Source organism: Chelonia mydas, chromosome 2 (genome assembly GCF_015237465.2).
Source record: "Chelonia mydas isolate rCheMyd1 chromosome 2, rCheMyd1.pri.v2, whole genome shotgun sequence".
In the NCBI taxonomy this organism is placed as follows: domain Eukaryota; kingdom Metazoa; phylum Chordata; order Testudines; family Cheloniidae; genus Chelonia; species Chelonia mydas.
The window spans coordinates 24,288,453-24,310,976 of NC_057850.1; the positions used below are offsets into that span (position 1 = coordinate 24,288,453).

The following is a 22,524-nucleotide window of genomic DNA, read 5'->3' on the forward strand; positions in this document are numbered from 1 at the left end:
GCTGTGTAGTGCCATTGATTTCAATGGGACTGCATTTGTGGTTAAAATTAAGTATGTGGTTAACTGCTTTGCTGAAGCAGAGGCTAAAGCATTGGCAAGTATAAGTGCCATCATCACTGTTGAATATTGAAATGGAAGTGGGGATCCTGCTTGCTGCTGGATAGCAGAGTTGGATTTATACCGTACAACATTTTCCTCACCTGTGCATTTGGATTTGTAAATTGATTTGTGTTAACTGTATCTGTGCTCCGTGTGTTTGTTAGTGGAAATGGCATCTTTTAAATGATTATATGGTAGTCTCAAAAGTCATCTAAATCAAGAAACAGACAATGCTGGGTGATGTTTATAGCTAACCACTAAGGGAATTGCAAGTGTTAAATGCAAATACACCGTAACAATTCATATATGAAGAATATTTGACCTCAAAATTCATTTTTCACATCTTTTTATGCTAGTGATGCTCAAACAGTCAAATATTTGCAGAAAGTGAAAACAAAAGGATGGCAAACATGGTAAATTCAAATGAATATTAGTGAAAACATTTCCATTATTAGTTCAGCTTTAGTTAACACCAAACTTCATTCACAAATCCATTACGTTACCTTCGTATTTTCCTAATCCAAGTTCAGCAGAAGGGTAAATGCACACTGTATATGTTCACAGAATGCTTAACTTATTGTGGAAGTTTCAGGACTGACAAAAACCGGTTTGTTTTTTAAAGACCTTAGCAAAGGGAAAAAGGTTTCTAAGATAAGAAGTTAAGTGAATTCAGGATGGTTTCTCTTCAGCATATGAGAAAGTTAGGTGAAAGTTAGCCTTCCATAAATCTAATGGAACATCTGACCAGAGATTTCTCCAGTTCTTGGGCAGAGGGAACTGACAAGATCGATAGAGCTGCTAGCTGTTCAACACTTATTACATTTGTCCCTGATTACATATGAGATTCCTCTGTAGGCAAGATTACATATGGATGGAGTATTCTGCAAGCAATTAAGGCCTTCTTCCCGCTATATACTGGTTGGCTGGTGTAAAGGGGTGGAAGAGGGGACTATGCTACATATACAGTCACAGTCTGCTTCCTGGTTTCCCCTCCCTGTGGGGGAGGGTGCAGGTACTATTACCCGTTTCTGGGTTCCATTCTGTCCCATGGGTAGAAGCTGTGCAGGGAGCAGGCATACAGATCTATGCAGATCCAGGAAAGCAAGGAGAGAACAGAACCTGGACTGCCTGGCACTTACTGCCTATTAAAAACATGCTACCTATCATAAATGAGGGTGCTCTCCAACCCTTAGTTCTGCAGGAGGCTCCTCCTGCTCCTTTTTCCAAAAGGGGTTCTGTCCCGCACTAGTGCTTCTGTTGCCTTCCCTCCCTCTCTCCTAGATACAGCAGCGTTCAGCTGGAAGATGCTGTTCTTGGTGACGGGGAGCCCTCATCCCCCCATTGAACTTTGGCAGGTTCTGACCCTTAATTAGCAACTAAATACCAGCACTGGCCAAACACCACCCTGGTGCTAGTACTGAGAGCTAGCGATACCTGAGGCTGAAAGGAAAAAGTAAGTGATAGGATCAGAAAACAGAATGGGACCATGCACCCTGAAGCCCCCATTTCAACAACCTGTTATAAATGTGATCTGTTGTAAACAGAAAAAACAGAAGGACCTACAGGAAGTTACCTGGGGGCACATGTGCTCTTTTTAATTCCATCAACCAATCTCCCACCTACCAAGGAGAAACAACAATGGTCCAAGAACAGCCACCCGGCCTCTCACAGGTCCCTTCCTGGTGCCTCAAGTATTATTAATTCTGGATCTCTTTGGTTTGCAGTCCTCTGTTATGATCCAAGTGAACTTTACTCTCTTATAAGAGGGCTTCCCTGCCTTCTCCATCTTCTCACTGCATTATTCCCTTACATCCCCAACCATCTGATGTCTTAATTTGCTGTATTAGCTACCTGTTCTAGATTGTACAGTTGTCTGTGAAGAGCTATGTGCCCCGACGGTAATACGTAAATAATAACTAAATATATTAATTGAAGAAGAAAAGTAAATAGCTGATACTAATAATGTCCTCACAGCAAACGAAGCCTAATCAGATCATTAGTTTTCATTTTAAAAGGTGGCCGGTCAGAATCTGGTATCATGTGTCAGATTGAGAGCAACCCTTCCCAAGGGGAAAGCAAGACACTTCCCTTCCCACTTGTGCAGCTACACAAAGACTGCTCTCAATAGTAGTGCTTGTGAGCTAGGAAGAGCTGGTGCTACTCATTCCTGGACCCTCTGGGGAACAAGATGCTAAAAAGGGAGAGAGAAAAAAGGGAGGGAAAAGGCAGGGCAGCGCCACAAAACCACAAGGTAGTCCTAGGTAATAAAATAAAATAATAATAATATATGGCCAGATTCTGCCACCCTCACTCATGCTGAGTAGTACCTTCCTGTGCAATTAGTTCCAGTGAAATCAATAGGGCTATCAGCAGCACAAGACACTACCCAAATAAGTAAAGGTATTAGAATCTGGTCTATGGAAAACATGCTCTTTTGTGGAGAATTATATACTGTACCTGGTCCTGTAATGTACAGTACTCTGTCTAAATTAAATAGCAGCAGCAGGAAACTGAACTTATCCAAACCATAATGCACAGTATGATCTCCTCTCAGTTACTCCTCTATACAGATTTTTAAATCTGAGATCTATTTTCATACATACAAAGACCTCCTGGAGTTTTATTACTGCTGTATAGTGAATACAGATGTGTCTGACCTACATGTTGTTTCTTGTCCTGTCAGGGGGTCACTAGCTTCTTCTCCAAACATCGCATAAACTGTGACTGTATATTCTGTGTTAGGCAATAATCCATCCAGTTCGATATCTGTCAAGGCCTCTCCAATTTTCATCTAAAAGTAATATGAATAATAGACACATTATTTCTAAACTAGCTCATGAGTGGAGAAAAACAAGCCAGGAGCATTTTTGTATAGGAGAAAAGCATATTCAATAGGGACAGAGCATATTTTTATAGAGCTGGTAAATGCCATAAAACTGAATAAAAGTAAAGGGCTACAATATGCCCATTTAAGCTCCAATTCAGCAGAGCACTTAACTTTCGGCACACAATTAATCCTTTGAGAGTCAATGGCACTATTCATGTGCTTAAAGTTAGGCATGTGCTCAAGTGCTTTGCTCAACAGGGGCTTCTGAGCACTGTAGTTAAACAGGAAATTGGTAGAGCCAAATCTTGCTCTGTGTTGACTCAAAGAAATTGATCAGCTGTACCTGAACACAGAACTTGGGCCAGTGAACAGTTTTGTTATTGCATAGAGCAATGAAATACCTAAAATTGTCTAAAAGGCAACACCCCAAGGAAATGCCTAACATGAAGGTGGAGAGGATATAAAGGTGACCAGCCACACAAGCAACAACACAATAGCCCTCTGCTGCAGCAGAACAAACGGCCCTCAACCTCTCTTCAATATGCATCTCTGCCTAAGAGACTGTTGAATCTTTATACCAGCTCAGTGGAAACTAATGGCCTCCAAATGACTGCTGAAGTGAGAATATTGCAATGAGGGGAAAGGACTCTGCCTCATTAATCAGAAGTCTGTCTACAGGCTGAGGCTTGGTTTTGCTTTTTGCTATTTCAGGTGTGTACCATTTTCCCCTTGAGCTCCTTCAGTAGGTGCCGCATTAACAGGGCTGATTTATTGATTGAAAGATCTTTCGACAGGGTGAGGCTCGGTTTTGCTGACGTCAGCTAGATTTCAATGAGGCCCTATTTTCAGAGGGCTACCTGATCATAGCTACTCATTCTGCAAAGAACACAAGTCTATTCGAGCTCTCAATGGCTTCCTACACCCTTTCCAGAATGTTGCATGCATTTGCCTGCTGTCAGTGAGTCCTTACATAAAATACTCTTAATTTCATATACAGTCAATGGAGCATAAAACAATTTTAAATCTTAGCCCTAAGACTGCACTAACACTATATTAGCGGTTTCCAAAAATCCAGTGATATTTCTAGTGACAGCATAATATTCTGCCTATCATTTTATCTACTCGAGAACTGTACCTTACTCTGTCATTCTTGTTCTACTCAGAGTTATTCACATTTAAAATTAATGGTTTTATTCTTTCTAAAGCTAACTTCAAAAACAAAACAAACAAAAAACCTTAGACATTTATTAAACATAAAAGTCAGAATGAAAAGAAAATGTAGAAATGTCAAATTTACTAATTTAAGTTGATTTACTTTTTTAAAAGTCCAACTGTAAACAAAAAGACTAAAACTTCATGATCTTCTAAATCCATTTTTCAGAAAGATCAAGTCATTTGTGTTTTGCTTTCTTTTTTTCTGTGTTTGCGTTTTTGCCTTCATGCTATGATACAATATTGCCTCATGAGTCCAAGAGACTCCCTTTATCTCAGCTATATAACTTGTGGCATTTCTTCTGTTCTAATGATGACAAATTTGAAAGTACTGAAAATTAAAAATAACTACTTGGCATGCAGTTTGCATAGAAAGTCAGTAACATGTATGGTACTTTAAAAGCTAGGAAATAGACAAGATTTGAAGCTAAGGACCATCTGACATTTTGTTCTTTAAATGTTATGTTTTTGAATAGCTAGAATCCAAACGAAAGCTAAATACATCACCTCCTTTTCATCTGCTGCCAGTCCCTCTGTGAGGGGAGCATATAGGATCATATAACCAGTGGCACCCGCTACTCCATTCCACTTTGCTCTCATGCTGCTCTGTGACACATCATACAATTGCAGATTTGATGCTGTAGGCAAAGCAACTGTGACAGAAAGAGGTACATGTTTTTCAATTGCATCTAAAAAAACTTGCTTAATATTTCATAAAATTTTGTTTGACTATCGGGAACACAAAGAAATCCAGCAGAGTAAACACTGGAAACACTGTTTGACGTAATAACAAAGAGCTATAAAAAGATCTCTGAATTAGAGAGCTGGGAAAAGGGCTTTGTCATCTATCCAAGTCCCCAGACAGGGTTGGGTTGTTCTTACAGAACATTTCTAGTACTTTGCCCCAGTCAGATTTTCAATCCTACAAGAGCAAGGACTTCTACCCTTTCCCTTGGGAGAATCCTCAACAGTTTAACAGATATAGCTGGACCAAACTGCTCCATGCACAGGTCCCACCCCACCTCTCTTCTAGATCTGCATGGGGGAGAGGATTGGCGGTGGAGAGTGAGTAGAGCCACCATTAGGGGTAAGCCACATAGGCAGCCACATGGGCACTTAATTTTTAGGGGGTAAATTCTGCCTGGCAATAACCTCTTCACCCCCGCAATGTGTGGGAGGCATGTTCACGGTGAGGGGGCAAGGTCAAGAGGAGCAACAGAAGGCTGGACTGTGTTCTAACATGGGGTTGTGCCTAGGGTCCTGGGTTGCCTTAATTAGCCCTGCACATCAGTCAGGAGTGTGTGACTAAGTAGGCTGAACTAAGTCCTTAAAGGGGATGAACATGTTGACACATTAAATTATGGCGGTGCCATTGGAGCATAGAACTAATGTGGGTTTCTTTTTTAAACAAAAGTTCCCTTTAACTTTTAAGAATAGCCTTCTATTTTGCCAGGTTTCAGAGTAATAGCCGTGTTAGTCTGTATTCGCAAAAAGAAAAGGAGTACATGTGGCACCTTAGAGACTAACCAATTTATTTGAGCATAAGCTTTCGTGAGCTACAGCTCACTTCATCGGATGCATACTGTGGAAAGTATAGAAGATCTTTTTATACAAACAAAGCATGAAAAAATGGGTGTTTACCACTACAAAAGGTTTTCTCTCCCCACACCCCACTCTCCTGCTGGTAATAGCTTATCTAAAGTGATCACTCTCCTTACAATATGTATGATAATCAAGTTGGGCCATTTCCAGCAATGGCTCACATCTCAACATTCTTCTCTCTGGCCTTGACAAATACAATCTTGCCCAGCTCATATCCATCCCAAATGCTGCTGCTAAGATCATTTTCCTAGCCTGTTGCTTTGACCATGTCACCCCTTTCTTTGACTCCCTCCACTGGCTCTACCTTTTCTATTGTATCAAACATAAGCTACTTGTCTTCACTTTCAAGGCCCTTCATGCCCTATCCTCACCCTCCCTACCATCTCTCAATCACTATCGAGCCATTGACTCCTGCCTCCAATTGGCCCATGACACCAGTCTTCATTGGCCACTTGTTAAGTTTTCAAACAAGCACTTTCATCCTTTCCCCCATGCTGCGCCTCATGCTTGGGGGGAGGTCCCCATAAACAACTGCAAAGCTACCTCATTATCCTTCCAAGCTCTCCTTAAAACTCTCCTTTCTGGTGATGCCTACAAAAAGTTTGATAACAGATAGGGTACTGGTGTGCTGGAACCATTGTCCATCATGAAGACCAATATTATCTCATTGCTTCCTTGTACTACCTTGTCTGTCCATTTCTGTCTGTTGTCTCTTGGTTTATACTTAGCTGTAAGCTCTCTGGGGTAAGGACAACCTTTTTGTTCTGGGTTTGTACAGAACCTAGCACAATGGGGTCCTGGTCCATGACTAAGTTTCCTAGGTGCTCCAATAAAACAAGTAATAAATAATAAGGAGAGAGAGAGAGGGAAGGGGGACAAAAAGATGGGAAGAAGGAGAGAGCGCTTCTGCTACAATTTTCAAATTAAAATTAATTGCAAATGTAAAAACTTTAAGAGCATATTAGACAAAGTTAATCTGCAGCTGGGGTAGACACCCAATAATGCCGATAACTGAAAAAAATTACATTAAGAGGAAATTTGAAAGTAGCTAGAATAAATATAGGTATAAGAATTTCAAATAAATATACATTTGATAATTATTTTGCATTTTTCAAAGTGATTAAAAGATAGGCTCCTCTCTTACTTTTCTGTATTTTATGCATTTATGGCACTGAATATATTTATCTAAACGGCATACTACTGTAAGGTCATTTTTAATGTACTATATACACAAATGTGATAGTTTTCACATTTGTGGTTAATTTTGTCAGCGTCACAAAAGGTAAAAAATGTAAAGTATAATTTTTCACAGATTTCAACTGGCATCATGAAAAATACTTCCAAACTGCAAATATTTTATAACCTGGAGTGATTAATACTTACACATTTCAGACTGTTACTTATGACACTCAAAGATTTGTTTATATAACGCTTGCAGCCACACCACCTTGGGCTGTGATCTGATCGGATCTCAGAAAATAAGCAGGGCTGGGCTTAGTCAGAACTTGAATAGGTGACTTCAAAGGAATACCAGGTGCAACAGGAAATGATGGTATTGACTCAGTATGTGACACTCTTCCCGCTGAATCAGAAATTAACCAATTCCTAACATGGTGTTATAGAACTACTTATTGAATACTTCACAGTGTTAAATGTAATTATCCTTACAACATCCCTGAGGTAGGGAAGTACAATTATCACAGATGGGAAACTGAGGCACAGAAAGTCAGAGTCACTTCCCAAGGAAATGTAGGCAGTCTGTGGGAGAGCAGGAAATTAAACACTTGTCTCTCCAGTCACAAACAGTCCCCTATCCACTGAACCTCCCATCATCACTTAAGGAACTAAGGCCAAAAAGTGGAAATAAGGCTGTATGCCTAAGCCATAAAGTTTAGATCCAGCCGCAGCTCCAAACTGTTCCAAAGTCTAGGAGTGTTATGGTTTAGAGCAGTGCTTCTCAAGCTATCTGAGGTGGGGGACCGGCAATTTTTTTTTCCAATGTGCGCGCAGAATGGCAGCCGATGGCTCGTGGACCGGCATCGGTCCGCGGACCACCACTTTGAGTAGCACTGATTTGGAGGCTTGGTTTGGCCCATTACAGAGAGAATGTAACTGGCTCAAAGTTTGGGAGAATTTGGACCCAAGTGTTTAGTTCAGACCCAAATCTAATAAATAAATGTCGGACATTACTAATAAAAAGAGCTGAAGAGAAAAAAAGACTTGATTCTGCATCCCTTACTCACACTGAGCAGTGCCTACTCACCCAGCGTTCAGTATTACTGAGTCAGGTCCATAACAAATTGAGTGAGGATACTTACGTGTAGTTTCACTACCACGGAGGCCCTCACTTGCAGCACTTATATATATAGCAAACACAGCTATCTGATATTCAGTTAGAGACATCAGGTTTTTCAGAACTGCTGTTGATACACTTCCATCCACCACTACCTGTTTGGGGAAAAAAGCAATGAAATAAGTATAAAATAAATTAATTTTATTACTATTTAATCCATCTTATCAGTTTGTTTTATCTGTCATATTTCTAAGACAGTCCTTGGCATGATATATAAATGTTAATCTATCTATGTTTAACAGGGCAAAAATGACATTTGTATCTTAGTATACAGTACAGTAGCCAGGAAACAGAATGGCAAAAATATGCATAACGAGGAGTCTTAAGGCAATACAAAGCAGCACTTTGGATCAAAGGAAATGTTAAAAATACAATTAACATAATGGAAATTAAGAATATTGTGTAATGGACACTTTCTGATATGTTTCAGAGTAGCAGCCATGTTAGTCTGTATTTGGAAAAAGAAAAGGAGTACTTGTGGCACCTTAGAGACTAACAAATTTATTTGAGCATAAGCTTTCGTGAGCTACAGCTCACTTCATCGGATCCATCACGAAAGCTTATGCTCAAACAAATTTGTTAGTCTCTAAGGTGCCACTTTCTGATATATTTATTATGTAATTCAAAATTTCATTATAGTACTGCATGCACATACCTGTGTACACACACACACACATACACACACACACACCACGACAACAAAATCCCCAAAATAAAACAAAATATCTTCAAAAAATAAAACGCATTTAACCTCACCCTTTCATTATATTGCTTTTGTTGTCCTGTCTCCACTCTCCAACCCTTCCCATCCTGTTCTGAAAGTTGTCTGATTAAGTTGTAAACTTTTTCATGCAGTGTCCTTGTTTTCACACTACCTCCAAAGCACTTAGTGAACTGTTGGTGCTACACAAATAATAAATATCCATCTGGCCCCCGTACTGGTCAGTTTTAGCCAGATTCCCAACTCTACATCCGTGGGTTTTTTTAAAATGAGTTATGTTTCCAAAGCTCAAACTCTATCCCTTCTGCCCCTTTCTGGTCCTGTATCCTTTGAAATAGCATCATACAGAGTTGGTCCAACAAGGAAAGCTGATGTATAAATAAAAACACAGTTTACGTATTGGATTTTAGGTCCTACCCTTGAACAATGTAATCACAGACTGTGGTGCATGTTTACACAGCCTGTGGTAGCAAGCCTCCAAGCCTGAGTCAATGTACTTGGGTTCATGGACTCACGCTACCGAGCTAAAAATAGCGGTGTACATGTTGTGGCTTGAAATGGAGCTCAGGCTGTGAAGCGGGCCTCAGAGCCTGTGCTTCAGCCCAAGCTGCATTTTAAAGTTCTGTCTACACAGCTACTTTTAGTGCAATAGTGCAAGTCCCACCAGTCTGAGTCTGTCGACCTGGGCTCAGAGACTTGCTGCCACGGGCTACCACTGACTGTGTAGATGTACCCTTAAATGGAAGCAGCATCAGGCCTGTGATCAAGTGCTCTCATTCCCAACTGGTGAATTCTTTCTATTATGTCTACTAGAAGTTCTCACAATCATGAAACTGAAAATTTTCCACTCCATTACCTCCTCTGGTTGGCCTCCTCTAATGGGATAGTACACAACTCTGTATTTTTCCACCTTGCCGGGTGCATGGGTCCAGCTAACACGGAATCCTCTGGCTGTTACCTCAGATGTGACCAAATTAGTAGGAGCTCCAAGAGTGGCAACAAATGTTCCTATATATGAGATAATATAAAGAAATTATTTTTACTCCTTTAAAATAATGATTTGTTTTTGCTCTAATTGCTGAGTTCCCAAAGATCTCTCATCATTAGAAACTGAATTAATTGGAGAGGGCATGTTTATTTAGGCAGTTTTTAATATTAACTAACTAAATAATAAAAATAATAATACATATACAATTCTCAGTGGGACCAGGCCTCATTGGTTTAGGTGGAAAACTTTACATGCAGCACACACAAAGGTTTCAGCACAAATGTTATTACAACTGCAATGGTTCTCCCAAGCTTCCCTGGTTGCCTGGCCTTCCATGTATTCACTCCCTCCCCAGGTGCTTCCAAACACCCTCTCCCCAAGTTCCAGAATCAGCCAGGAATCTCCATAGCTGTGAACCTGCTAAAGAACACAGTAAGAGAGCCCATCCCCTGTACTCCTTGGAAGGTCTGCAGGTGGGATGGTATCTGACAAGGCACCCTGGAGCTACACTCAGCAGACATTGCCCCCCCAAACCCCCCGAGATACTTCATTGGTTCATGAGCCCTTTGATGACCATGTCTTCCCCCCACACACAGACCATGGCCAGTCACAGATCCCCCTACCATCTGTGTAATTCTTAGGGGATCCAGGAGGAAGAGAGAAGCCTACTAATGTGACATCTTTTCAGAAGACAGCTTCAGATGCATGTGCAATGCAACCTTCCTCAGTGAGGCACTCCATAAGCTTAGGGAAATGCATCTCGCATTTGCATCTGCTGCATACGATTTTACAGGGTCACAGCTCAGCCAATTCAAATCAATTTCTCTGGAACATTTCTAAAGGTACTTTCTCAAGGAGGGCTATTTCTCTGATGAACTTCAACATTCCACCCTTAGCATTTTCAGCTGCTCAAAAGGTCCTAAGATTCAGCAGAATTTTTATGTACTTGTAATTTTTCCATCCCCACAACCTTTCCTCATACTCCAAAATGCTGGGTTGGTTTTTTTTTGCTCAGAGATTAAAAAATAAAAATAAAAAAGTTCAACTTCATGTAGAGACCAAGCCTGGGAAACTTCAAATTGAAAGGTGAACATTTGGCAAAGTTATGAGACTAAGAAAACAAGGGATTAGAATGGAAACCAGGGCACAGCCTTAACTAGCTTTATTCCTTCTCTGATTCATCCCCAAACCTGCACACTGAAAAATACCCTCTTTTTACCTGTTCACTGGTGATAGCTACAGCAGAATGAATGCACTTTTTTTTCGTGTACCTAACACTATAACAACAAAAGACAAACTGCTATCATGGAACTAAGCAAAAGATATTAGCATACACATGAAATACACATCAGAAAAAATACCTTCTCTGATAATGTGGTATCCTGGTAGCAAAATATACATAGAAAGAGTAAAATGTCAGAAACCAGTTCAAAACTGTCTCTATTCTAAAATTGGATTTGCTGGTATAATATCAAGATCAAACAAAATTTCTTATTTACCTTTGATTTCCTTTTCCTGTTCCTCCACTCTTGAACACACTGTTCTCGTAAGACTTTCTACAATGGTGTGCATGAAGTTAAAGTCAGCAACGTTGTAGACATGAGTACTGTCCGGTTCAGAGGCAATCTCTTTGAGTTCATTTATATCTGCATTCTTCACACCTTACAGTGGAGAGACAAAATAGGAAAATGTTTGCAACAAAAGAAATCGGTGTAACGTTTAAGCCATGCAGCCTGGCCAAAGCCTACTGATGTCTATGGAGTCTTTCCCCATTTCACTGGCTTCAGTGTGCTTTGGATCAGGCCTACAGTCAAGCTGTTAATTACAGGTAGTTATAATTAATCACAAGGGTTAATTTCCGGTATTACAAGTGTTACTGACATCTTTGCAATATTCTGATGTAACTAGCATATGTTTATCCTCCTAAAATGCCAGTTACATTAATAGTCAGAGGATACTGAAAAAAGTTAAAATTTTCCAAAGCATTTTTGATGCTTAATCCAGATAGAAACATGATAGGACCCTTATAAATATACTAGATAGTGTGACAAAGTTCCTCCTCTACCTTGGTGGGTCTTGCACTTATTGGTGGATTTGCTCGCCTTGGAGCTTCACAACGGCCCTCAGTATGGCCACTTTCATGAACCCACAGTCCAGGTCAACTCCTCCTGTGTCTGACCAGGAGTTGGGAGGTTTGGGGGGAACCCGGGCCCGCCCTCTACTCCGGGTTCCAGCCCAGGGCCCTGTGGAACGCAGCTATCTAGAGTGCCTCCTGGAACAGCTGTGCGACAGTTACAACTCCCTGGGCTACTTCCCCATGGCCTCCTCCCAACACCTTCTTTATTTTCACCATAGGACCTTCCTCCTGGTGTCTGATAATGCTTGTACTCCTCAGTCCTCCAACAGTATGCGTTCTCACTCTCAGCTCCTAGCGCCTCTTGCTCCCAGCTCCTTACACACGCACCACAAACTGAAATGAGCTCCTTTTTAAACCCAGGTGCCCTGATTAGCCTGCCTTAATTGATTCTAGCAGCTTCTTGATTGGCTGCAGGTGTACTAATCAGCCTGTCTGTCTTAATTGTCTCCAGAAGGTTCCTGATTGTTGTGGAACCTTCCCTGTTACCTTACCCAGGGAAAAGGGACCTACTTAACCTGGGGCTAATATATCTGCCTTCTGTTACTCTCCGGTAGCCATCCTGCGCGACCCTGTCACAATAGATAGAACACATCAGAGACTTATAAAAAATAAAATGCAATAAATAGATACGTTAGAATACATACCAATAGCAAACAATTCAACACCAGCATCACGCAGATTTTTAGCAGGTGGGATGACATCATCTTGGGATTTTCCATCTGTGACCAATATACCAATTTTGGACACATTGGATCTTGCACCTGCTTCAGGCTTAAAGCTGTTCTCCAAAATAAAAGTTAAGGCAAGACCTAAAAAAAATAAAAAATAAAAAAAAATGGTTTGGCTAATAAAATTGGCTATGTAACACAGATATTTTTATTGATTTTTTGAAGTTTAATTTTCTATGCAAAGTAAAGAATGCTGAGAAACCTCCTACTGAATAATAACTTATAAAAGAGAACAAACTTTTACTTAAAAATATACTGTTCCAAGCAGGCAGCTTGAATTAAAGGCAGGGCAAAAATGGGAGCAGTCCTCAGCAACCTTCCAATCAATAAAATTATTTACAACAGAGAATAGAAACTTGTTTGAAACTAAACTGGGCTACTGAGCTACTCACATACCTTACCCTACCAGAGAGACAAGGTGGGTGAGGTAATATATTTTATTGGACAAATTTTTGTTGGTGAAAGAGACAAGTTTTCGAGCCACCAGAGCTCTTCTTTTATTGGAGAGAAGTTTGGTCCAATAACAATATTACCTCACCGACCCAGTCTCTCTAATATCCTGGGGCTGATATGGCTACAACTACACTGCATATTACCCCACAAGGGAAGTTAGAGGATTTCATCTATTAGTAAATTTGGGTTCCAATTCAGCAAAGGACTAAAAACATGCTTACCATTAACTCTGACTTCTCAAGATTGAAAGCATCAGGACTATTCACATGCTTAAAGTTAAGCACATGCTGAAGTCATTTGCTGAACTGGTATTTCAAAGAGTAACATATACATCCTGTTTAACACACATTTTTAGAAATGCTGGTCAAATTACAGATGATATTTCTGTAACAAAACTGCCTTTTGTTGGTTTGTCAGCAGAAGTCACTGAAACAGGAAATCAGATTGCTAATTTCAGGCCTGAACCTGAAACCCCTCCCAGGAGTGGTTCTTCAAGTTCCACTGAATACGGAACAGATCCTGAGCAGCTTTCATTGCCCTCAGTTCCCACTGGAGTCTCTGAGAGCTGACAGTGCTAAGTTTTATGGGAGAAATTCACCCCCTGCAGAAATGTTGCACAAAAACCCATTTACCACTTAACTTAGGCCATTAAAATCCAGTTGCTGAGTACAATCTTTTATTTTAAAGCTTTTTACACTCATAAGCTGAGGAAGAGCTTAAATTAAGCTAATGGAGAATGTAACGTCAAAAACTGATTATTATGATTTGGGAGAAGCAATTTGGCTCTAATTTGAAAGTTAAAAGGAAGCCATATAAAAAGAGGTTAGGCAAAAGCCACCTCTAATGTCAGAATATAATCATCACAGTGGATTTATTACTTGCTTCTTGGTATTTCTATCAAGCATCAGTTCAGCTATGGTACCGCAGTATATCCCTTCTGTTCCCAGTCCAACCATAATAATTCCTTACACCAAAATAGCGATTGGTGGAGGAGAAAAGGGAGAACTTCTAAGCCTCTCTGGAAAAAATAGTCTGGCAATAATTTACTCTTTCAGTCCATTATCCTCCAGACAAGAGAGCCAAGACTATTAAGTGTTGCACTGATGCTATGGGATTCCTCTCCAGAGGATATATATTTTATCATATTGACAAGTATCCTGCAGCTATCCATCACTAAATTTCCAAAGAGCCATGCAGGGTTTCAATACCATGAAAGTTAATGGGAGTCTAAAACCCCCCGGGGATTCTTTGAAAATTTACCACCACCACCAGTCTGATGTTAAAACAACACACTTTCTTTCTCCAACTGAATGAGGTTTTGTGTATGAACAGTGTCAATGGCTTTTGCTGCTCTATCCTCTTTCCAGAATGTAAAAGTGAACTTCCTTTGCTGTTAGTTTTGGCATAGATAGATCATACACACTCAGATTTTGCAGATTGAGGCCTGAGTCAAAGCTCACTAAAGACATGAAGATTCCCATTGACTGCAGCTACTTCAGATCAAGCTCTTAGGCAAACTTCAAAAATAAACAGCACATTCACCTTTAAGAAACAGAACAAACCCCAATACTCTAAGCCAATGCAGCATGGCATATTTTGGAGCATGTGGCTAATCCAAAAATACATACTGTACCTGTTAATGTATTCCCTCCCTTATATGGCAGATTACGGACTGCATCCAAAACAGCATCCTTTGTGCTAAAGGCATTCAGATGCCATTCAATTCGGGGATCCCCACTGTACTGAGCAAGACCTAGTGAACCAGAAATAAATCCATTGCATGAGATTCATTTTTTCAAGTATATGCACACTAGGCTATCAGTAGTTTGCTATCATAACAGGGCTCTTTTGAACTCTTTAATCTAAAGAAGAATTTATTACTCCCTAAATTGTTCTGGATACCAACTCCACTATGTATTTTCTAGGTTTTTCTTTCAAGTGCTAAGGAATTTAAGTAAAAGGTAATGTGCATTTTTTTTCAGGCTTTAGTAAGATTCCAAGAACTCATTTCATGAAAGAGAACAATTTTATTAAATGCCTCTTTGAACAGGCTAAAATGTAAGTAGCAAAACAGATATGATATATTGTTCAAATGAGTTTTAAACATGATAGAAACCGTCTGTTGGCACTCTCTTCATTTAAAAATTCCACTGTAAGGGCCTGATCTAATGCCAATTGAAGTCAATATGAGTCTTTCCGTTGATTTCAAAAGGCACTAGCTTAGAACCTGAGATGAATATATGGCTATATGTCATCTCAGGAAGAGATGCAGAGATAAAATTTCTAGACACAATAAATGACTGCTTCTTGGAGCAGCTTGTCCTGGAACCCACAAGGGGAGAGTCAATTCTTGATTTAGTCCTAAGGAGAGCACAGGATCTCATCCAGGAGGCAAATATAGCTGAACCAATCAGTCATAATGACCATAATGTAATTAAATTTAACATCCTTGTAGGGGCAAAAGTAGCATTTAACTTCAAAAATGGGAACTACCCAAAAGCGAGGAAGCTAGTTAAATGGAAATGAAAAGGAACAGTTGGAAAGATGAAATGCTTGCAGACTGCAGGAGCCTACTCACAAACACCATAGTAGAGGTTCAAATTAAATGTATACCCCAAACAAAAAAAAACAAACAGCAAGAGGACCAAAAAAATGCCATCTTCAGTTACAGGCAAAAAGGCATCCTTTAAAAATTGGAAGTCAAATCCTACTGAGGAAAATAGAAAGGAACATAAACTCTGGCAAGTCAAGTGTAAAAATATAATAGAGTATGTCAAGAAAAAAATTGAAGAGCAACTAGCTAAAGACACAAAAACTAAAACAGCAAAAAAAAAATTAAGCACATCACAATCAGTAAGCCTCACAAACTATCAGTGGGGTCACTGGCTGCTTGAGATTCTAAAGGAGACTCAAAGAAGACAAGGCCATTATGGAGTATCTAAATGAATTCTTTGCATTGGTCTTCACTGCGGAGGATGTGGGGAAGATCCCCACACCCAAGCCATTATTTTTATGTGACTAATCCGAGGAACTGTCCCAGATTGAGGTGTCAATAGAGAAGGTTTTGGAACAAATTAAACAGTATTAAGTCACCAGGGCCAGATGTACCTTGAGAGTTCTGGAGAGTTCTGAAGGAACTCAAATATGAAATTGAAGAACTAACAACTACGGGATGTAACCTATTACTTAAATCAACCTATGAATGAAATGACTAGAGAGTAACTAATGTAATGCCAATTTTAAAAAAGGCTCCAGGGGGCAATCCTGGCAATTACAAGGCAGTAAGCCTAACTTCAGTACCAGGCAAATTGCTTGAAACTATAGTAAGGCACAGAATTATTAGATTCAAATGTGATATGGTTGGGGAAAAGTCAACACAGCTTTTGTAAAGGGAAATCATGCCTCACCAATCTATTAGCATGTTATGAGGGGGTCAACAAATGTGGACAAAAGTGATCCAGTCGATACAGTGTACTTGGACTTTCAAACAGCCTTTGACAATGTTCCTCACCAGGGGCTTTTAAGCTAACTAAGGTGTCATGGGATAATAGGGAAAGTCCTTTTCTGGATCAGTAGCAGATAGGAATCAGAGGGTATGAATAAATGGTCAGTTTTCACAGTGGAGAGAGGCAAATAGCAGGGTCCTCACAGGATCTGCATTAGAACCTGTGCTGTTCAACATATTCATAAATAATCTAGAAAAAGAGGGGAACAGTGTGGTCGCAAAATTTGCAGACAGTACAAAATTACTCCAAATTGTAGTCAGCTTTGTACTTAACTAAGACATACAAAGGGATCTCACAAAACTAGATGACTTGTCCCCCCCCAGTCATCTAGTTTTGTGAGATCGCTTAGTATGTCTTTACAGATGACAAATGAAATTCAATGTTGGTAAATGCAAAGTAATACACATTGGAAAAAAATAATCCCATTTATACATACAAAAATATGGTTTCTAAATTAGCTGTTACCACTCAAAAAAAGAGATCTTGGAATCATCATGGATAGTTCTCTGAACACATCCACTCAATGTGCAGCAGCAATCAAAAGAACAGATACTCAGAACGGGATATATAAGAAGACAGAAAATATCATAATGCCACTATATAAATCCATGGTACACCCACATCTTGAATATTGCGTACAGTTCTGGTTGCCTCATCTCAAAAAAGATATATTAGAATTGGAAAAGGGTACAGAGAAGGGTAATAAAAATGATTAGTGGTCTGGAACACTTCCATATGAAGAGAGATTATAAAAACTGGGAGTGCTCAATTTAGAAAAAGAGACAAAATATGGTAGAAGTATGTAAAAATCATGAATGGTATGAAGAAAAAAAAATGTTGTTTCCCCTCCGCATAAGATCACACTGGGTGTCATCCAATGACATTAATAGGCATCAGGTTTAAAACAAGCATAAGGAAGTACTTCTTCACAAAACGCACAGTCAGCTTGTGGAACCTGTTGCCAGGGGATGTTGTGAAGGACAAAACTATAATTAGATAAGTTAATTGAGGATAGGTCCATCAATGGCTATTAGCCAAGATGGTCAGGGATGCAACTCTGTGCTCCTGATGTTCGTAAACCTCCAACTGCCAGAAGCTGGGACTAGACAAAAGGGGATGGATCATGCAAAATTGCTGTTCTGTTCATTCCTGCTGAAGCATCTGGCAGCGGTCACTGTCAGAAGACAGGATACTGGGCTACACAGACCACTGGTCTAACCTCGCATGGCCATTTTTATGTTCTTATGAATATCACAATTCATTATGAGAAATATCTTGTGTACAATGATCGGATCCAAACTTACAAGCTTTTCATTCATGTTACTGCCATTGATTTAAATGGAAATTCTGTGTGTACAGTGCTTTCAGGATCAGGTCCTAATATTTTTATTCATGACAAATAAAGAGGATGATGTATGTTGTACAGATATGTAGGGATTAAGTTCATTAATCACTACCTTGGAAATCAAAGGTTTATTGTTGTTTTCTTTTTTGTTTGTTTTACTTCAACTGTGAATTTACAGAATTTTCTTTAGAAACCTTACCTATTCTTGTTTTCTCAGAACCCACATTGAAGGCACCAACCAGATTTTCCAGGAAAAGCCGGACAAGTCTGAAGTTGTATCTGCCAATACTCCATGAGCCATCTATCAGGATCACAATGTCTGCAATTGCTGGAGTTTTACATGTAAACTGACTTTCTGTAAATCATAAAATGGAAAATAAAATTTAATCACAATGATACTGGAGCAATTAAAAGTTTCCGGGATTTTTCCTTTTAAGTTTAATACTCAAGAAACAATATAGTCTTTTATAGACCATAAAAATGATGGTGAGCTAAGGTATTAAAAATAAATACTTTAATAAGATATTATCAATATGTTCTAGACTCTTATTTGGTTGTGTAAAATTAATTTTAGAAAAAGTATTGATTACTTAAAAATACAGTGTTCCAGGAAGACAAAAGCATAAACTGCTATATTGGTAGAATAGCATCAAATGGCAGCTCATGTTTACATTTTAATTCCTGGGGATACATGCACTGGGCTTCTAGAATGCAAGAGACCATAGATTATGTTTTAATCTACAGTGAAAGGCTTTGTCAGCAGGGAAAGGCTCAAGCACAGAGGAGGAAGCGGGGATGCTGCTGGAGCTTTTCACTAGAGATACTACACATGTAGCTACCCAAGCACACTACTCTACATGCCACCATGAGTGTAGACATAGCCATTGATAAAAGAACCTGTGTCTCTGCACTTGGGAGAGAGGCTAAGTAGACAGAAAGATGAGTTTTCACTTGGCTTGATAGACAATAAGCTCTGATTTGCATCACCTGTTTCCCCAGGAGCCACAAGGTGAACTTGAGATCACAAAGGGTATTCAAACATCAGAATGAGTAGTGCAGAAAGCGGTATGAGTGGAGAGGGATACAAATTGCTCAAGTGCTGAGAAAAGGATAGAGCTGTTAAAATGAGGGATTAATAAGAGAGGAGATTCAGTGAGAGAAGACGGGGTGCACATATTGGCCCTCTCAAATGCTCATACAACACTGAATGGGATTACAGACCATGTGGTCAGCAGCTTAAAACAACACTAACACCGTAACATTAATGTCACTAGAATGATTATCTTAAATAGAAATACAATCTGATGCGCAGAAGGACTAAGAGCAGTAGCCACAGTCACAAACTTTTTTAACTGGACAGAATTAGTCAAGTTCTTTGTTTCAAATTTGATATAACCACAGTGGATGGCAAACCCAGTCCATAAAGAAAAGGAGGACTTGTGGCACCTTAGAGACTAAGGTGCCACAAGTCCTCCTTTTCTTTTTGCGAATACAGACTAACACAGCTGCTACTCTGAAACCAGTCCATAAAGTTAACGTTAATTCACTCGAAGTATTTTATAAGGATTAGGGTGTTTTTCCTACATACAGTTAGCAGTGTAGAATGAGTTATGAACACGTGGCAAAATTCCACTTGTGAAAGTGCCAAAACAAAGCCTTTACCTCAGATTTTTACAGTACAAGACAACAGTATTTGAATTGGCAACATATTTTAGTGTATAAACACTAGAAAAACAGTAAGTAAGTATCAAGAATGTGAGCATATTGGAAAAGTGAGCATAAATTGGAAGATAACTTCAAACAAAGCTCCCAATCCTTCTGACATTGAAATCAATGGCAAAGTTTCCATTGATTTCTGTGGGATTAGGATTTGATTTTTCATTACTGAACTGCAGCTGATATCTGCCATAGCATGGTCTAAACATACATATGTTTGCCCAGTTATGTTTCCTGTTGATCAATTTGCATGCCTTGCCTTGTCACTAAAATGGGGGTCAGCTTTACCATCCTTACATTGCATAGTACATTATGCTCCATTAGTTTCAACAGGACTATTGGCAGAGTAAAATGCTACTCAAACCAAGTGAGGATGGAAGAACTGGTCCCTGGGTTTGCATCCAAGTAGTTACACTGCAGCACAGATGTGACTTTTCAGTGTGATCCACGGAGGTTTATCCATACCACACAATTAGGATAATAGGATTTGTGTGGCTAAAGTCCCTTGCACCACTTTTAAAACTTAGGGTATTAATGGTTTCAGAATCAACCTATTTCTCACTTCTTACACATGAACAAGTTTTTTAATGATGCCTTTTCAATCCTGTAGTTATTACTTTACCAAAAAAACAAACAAACAAAAAAACAAAAAAAAACCCCAACCCTTTAATTGGAGTAGGTAATTTCATTTACAGCAGCAAAAGAGGTAAAGAAAACAAAAAACACATTCTTTCAATATTTTATTTCCATATAATCAGACCAGTGTAAATAGCTGTATCAAAATAATCATTTGTGATTTGATCCAAGATTGTATTGAAATGCCACAGAATGTGAAAATATAGTTCACTCTTCATAGCTGGGATGCACTTGTGGAAATCTTTTCTGCATAAAACATTTAGCTTTTGTTACTTCTGTACACCCACTATTTGTTTATGTTTTCTCCAGTTCAACTTAATAGAAATTGTAGAAACTTCCCTAAAATGGAATAAACAATAGTGAGACATTAAAAGCAGTCTTTACAATTTGACAGGAATACAAACTCAACATCATCCTACTTACAGTGTTATTGTGAAAAATCATGAGATCAAATACATTTATTCTTCCCTCTAACCAAAACACAATATTTAGTCTTTCTAAACAAAAAAAAAATTCCCTGATTTTTAAGCCAAACTCATGATTTGGGGGTTGGGGGCTCTGGCTCATGACTTTTGAATACTTGGGGGTGTCAAGGTTGATATTTTCTGGGTCTTCATGGGCACAGGGGTAGAGAGAGAGGAAGAGGTGGCACATGGACATAAGCAACACCACATGGGAAGAGGCCGAACCTCAGAAAGAGTGGTCTAATTTGCACCTAGTTTCAGATGTAGTTTGCAGAATGACATGTGATGTTTTACCTCCCTGTGACTTGGCACTTTGCTCTGCATTTCAAGAGCCAAAACACATGGTTCTTTTTCTGCTAGGAGTTGGGGTTATAACTCTTTCTGAGGCTGCACTATGTCATTTCCTTTCTTATTCGCTGTCACAGTGGGAAAGTAGAATAATATATCAGGAAGAGGAGGGATGGAGAGTTTAAGCAGATGGCAGTGATTGTACAATATGAATGGAAAAACCAAGATAGCTTAGTTCATAGGGTAACGAAGTATGAAAGGAAAGAAATTTGATGACAGATGTGAATGAAATGTAAGATGAGAATAGAGCAAGGATGAAATATGGAATTCAGTCCAGCACAGTATGATTTTATAAATATATGTGTGTATGTATGTATGTGTGTGTGTGTGCATGTGTGTGAGAGAGACATGATGGACAAGGATCTATTAATTATTATTACAACACTATGATGGCAATATCTTTGCACTGAGATCAGAGTCTTATACACCACATATATTAAGGCAGGGACCAACCAGATGCATAAAACATGGCTGACCTTTCATTGAACCAAATATAAACATTGCTTGAATCTGAAGGACTTAAATGTTGGAACATCATCATGTTGTGAGACCAGTCCAGCAAGCTCAGGAGCTCATCCCTGAACCACAGGCGAAAATGAGGCCAGCCCTTTCCCATGCATCTGTGTCTGACCCAGAAAATTCTTTTAGTTCAAGTAGCGGAAATACAAATTCTGTGGGCACTTGGTTTTGTTTCCCAAGTGCAAAGACATGTCTTAATATCCAAACCACACACAATCAGCAAATTCAGTAATCCTTAAAAGGGAGAAAAAAACCAAAGGTTATTTCAGGGATAATGCTAAACTGGAGGTTTTTAATAAAAGTTATAGCCAGAAACCCAGAAACTTGATTAAATATATTTGGTGACTACTCTTCAGATCTGCAGCAGACAGTCAGCAATTCTTTTTAACCATCCTTCTTCAAAATCAAATGGTATTACAAAACAAACCAAATGTACTTTTAAAGCAATCAATAGATCTATTTAGTTTACAAAATATTTAGGATTCTTTCCTATATCCTAACAAGAATTACTGAATGTACATTTACTTGAGAGATGGGTTAAAATAACTGGTGTTTCCTGGTTGAATCGTAGCCCTACTGGCCATGTAGTATTCCCTGTGTGAAGTGCATGAAACCTGAGAAACTCTTTCACAGATTGCAGGGACAGTTCTATTTCTCTTCACTCTTTGGTACTGTATTTGAGTGTGCTGATGTTTTAAATGCAACAGCTGTTCTGAGGATTAACAAACAACTTGTCAACAAATCAGATTGTAAATTTTATGTATATGGACGCATTTACTCATCATTTCAGTACAACAAATATGCTACGATTTAAGAAACACATCTTAATCACGCTCTTCAGGGAATTAGACATGCCACTCAATTATAATT

At 39.2% G+C, this 22,524-nt stretch overlaps 1 protein-coding gene across 4 annotated transcripts in view; it reads right to left on the reverse strand.

Moving 5' to 3' along the window:
• The window catches only part of COL14A1 (collagen type XIV alpha 1 chain), a 165,626-nt gene that overhangs the window by 103,646 nt on the left and 39,456 nt on the right, over positions 1 to 22,524 (reverse strand). For all 4 annotated transcript variants that reach the window (XM_043539141.1, XM_037892070.2, XM_007063395.4 and 1 more), the window contains 8 exons: positions 18,171 to 18,326; positions 14,754 to 14,873; positions 12,584 to 12,748; positions 11,302 to 11,463; positions 9,671 to 9,822; positions 8,059 to 8,188; positions 4,646 to 4,791; positions 2,761 to 2,890 (listed from right to left, as the gene is read on the reverse strand). In XM_043539141.1, the coding sequence (XP_043395076.1) occupies positions 2,761 to 2,890; positions 4,646 to 4,791; positions 8,059 to 8,188; positions 9,671 to 9,822; positions 11,302 to 11,463; positions 12,584 to 12,748; positions 14,754 to 14,873; positions 18,171 to 18,326 (1,161 nt within the window). The remainder of the gene's footprint in view (positions 1 to 2,760; positions 2,891 to 4,645; positions 4,792 to 8,058; positions 8,189 to 9,670; positions 9,823 to 11,301; positions 11,464 to 12,583; positions 12,749 to 14,753; positions 14,874 to 18,170; positions 18,327 to 22,524) is intronic.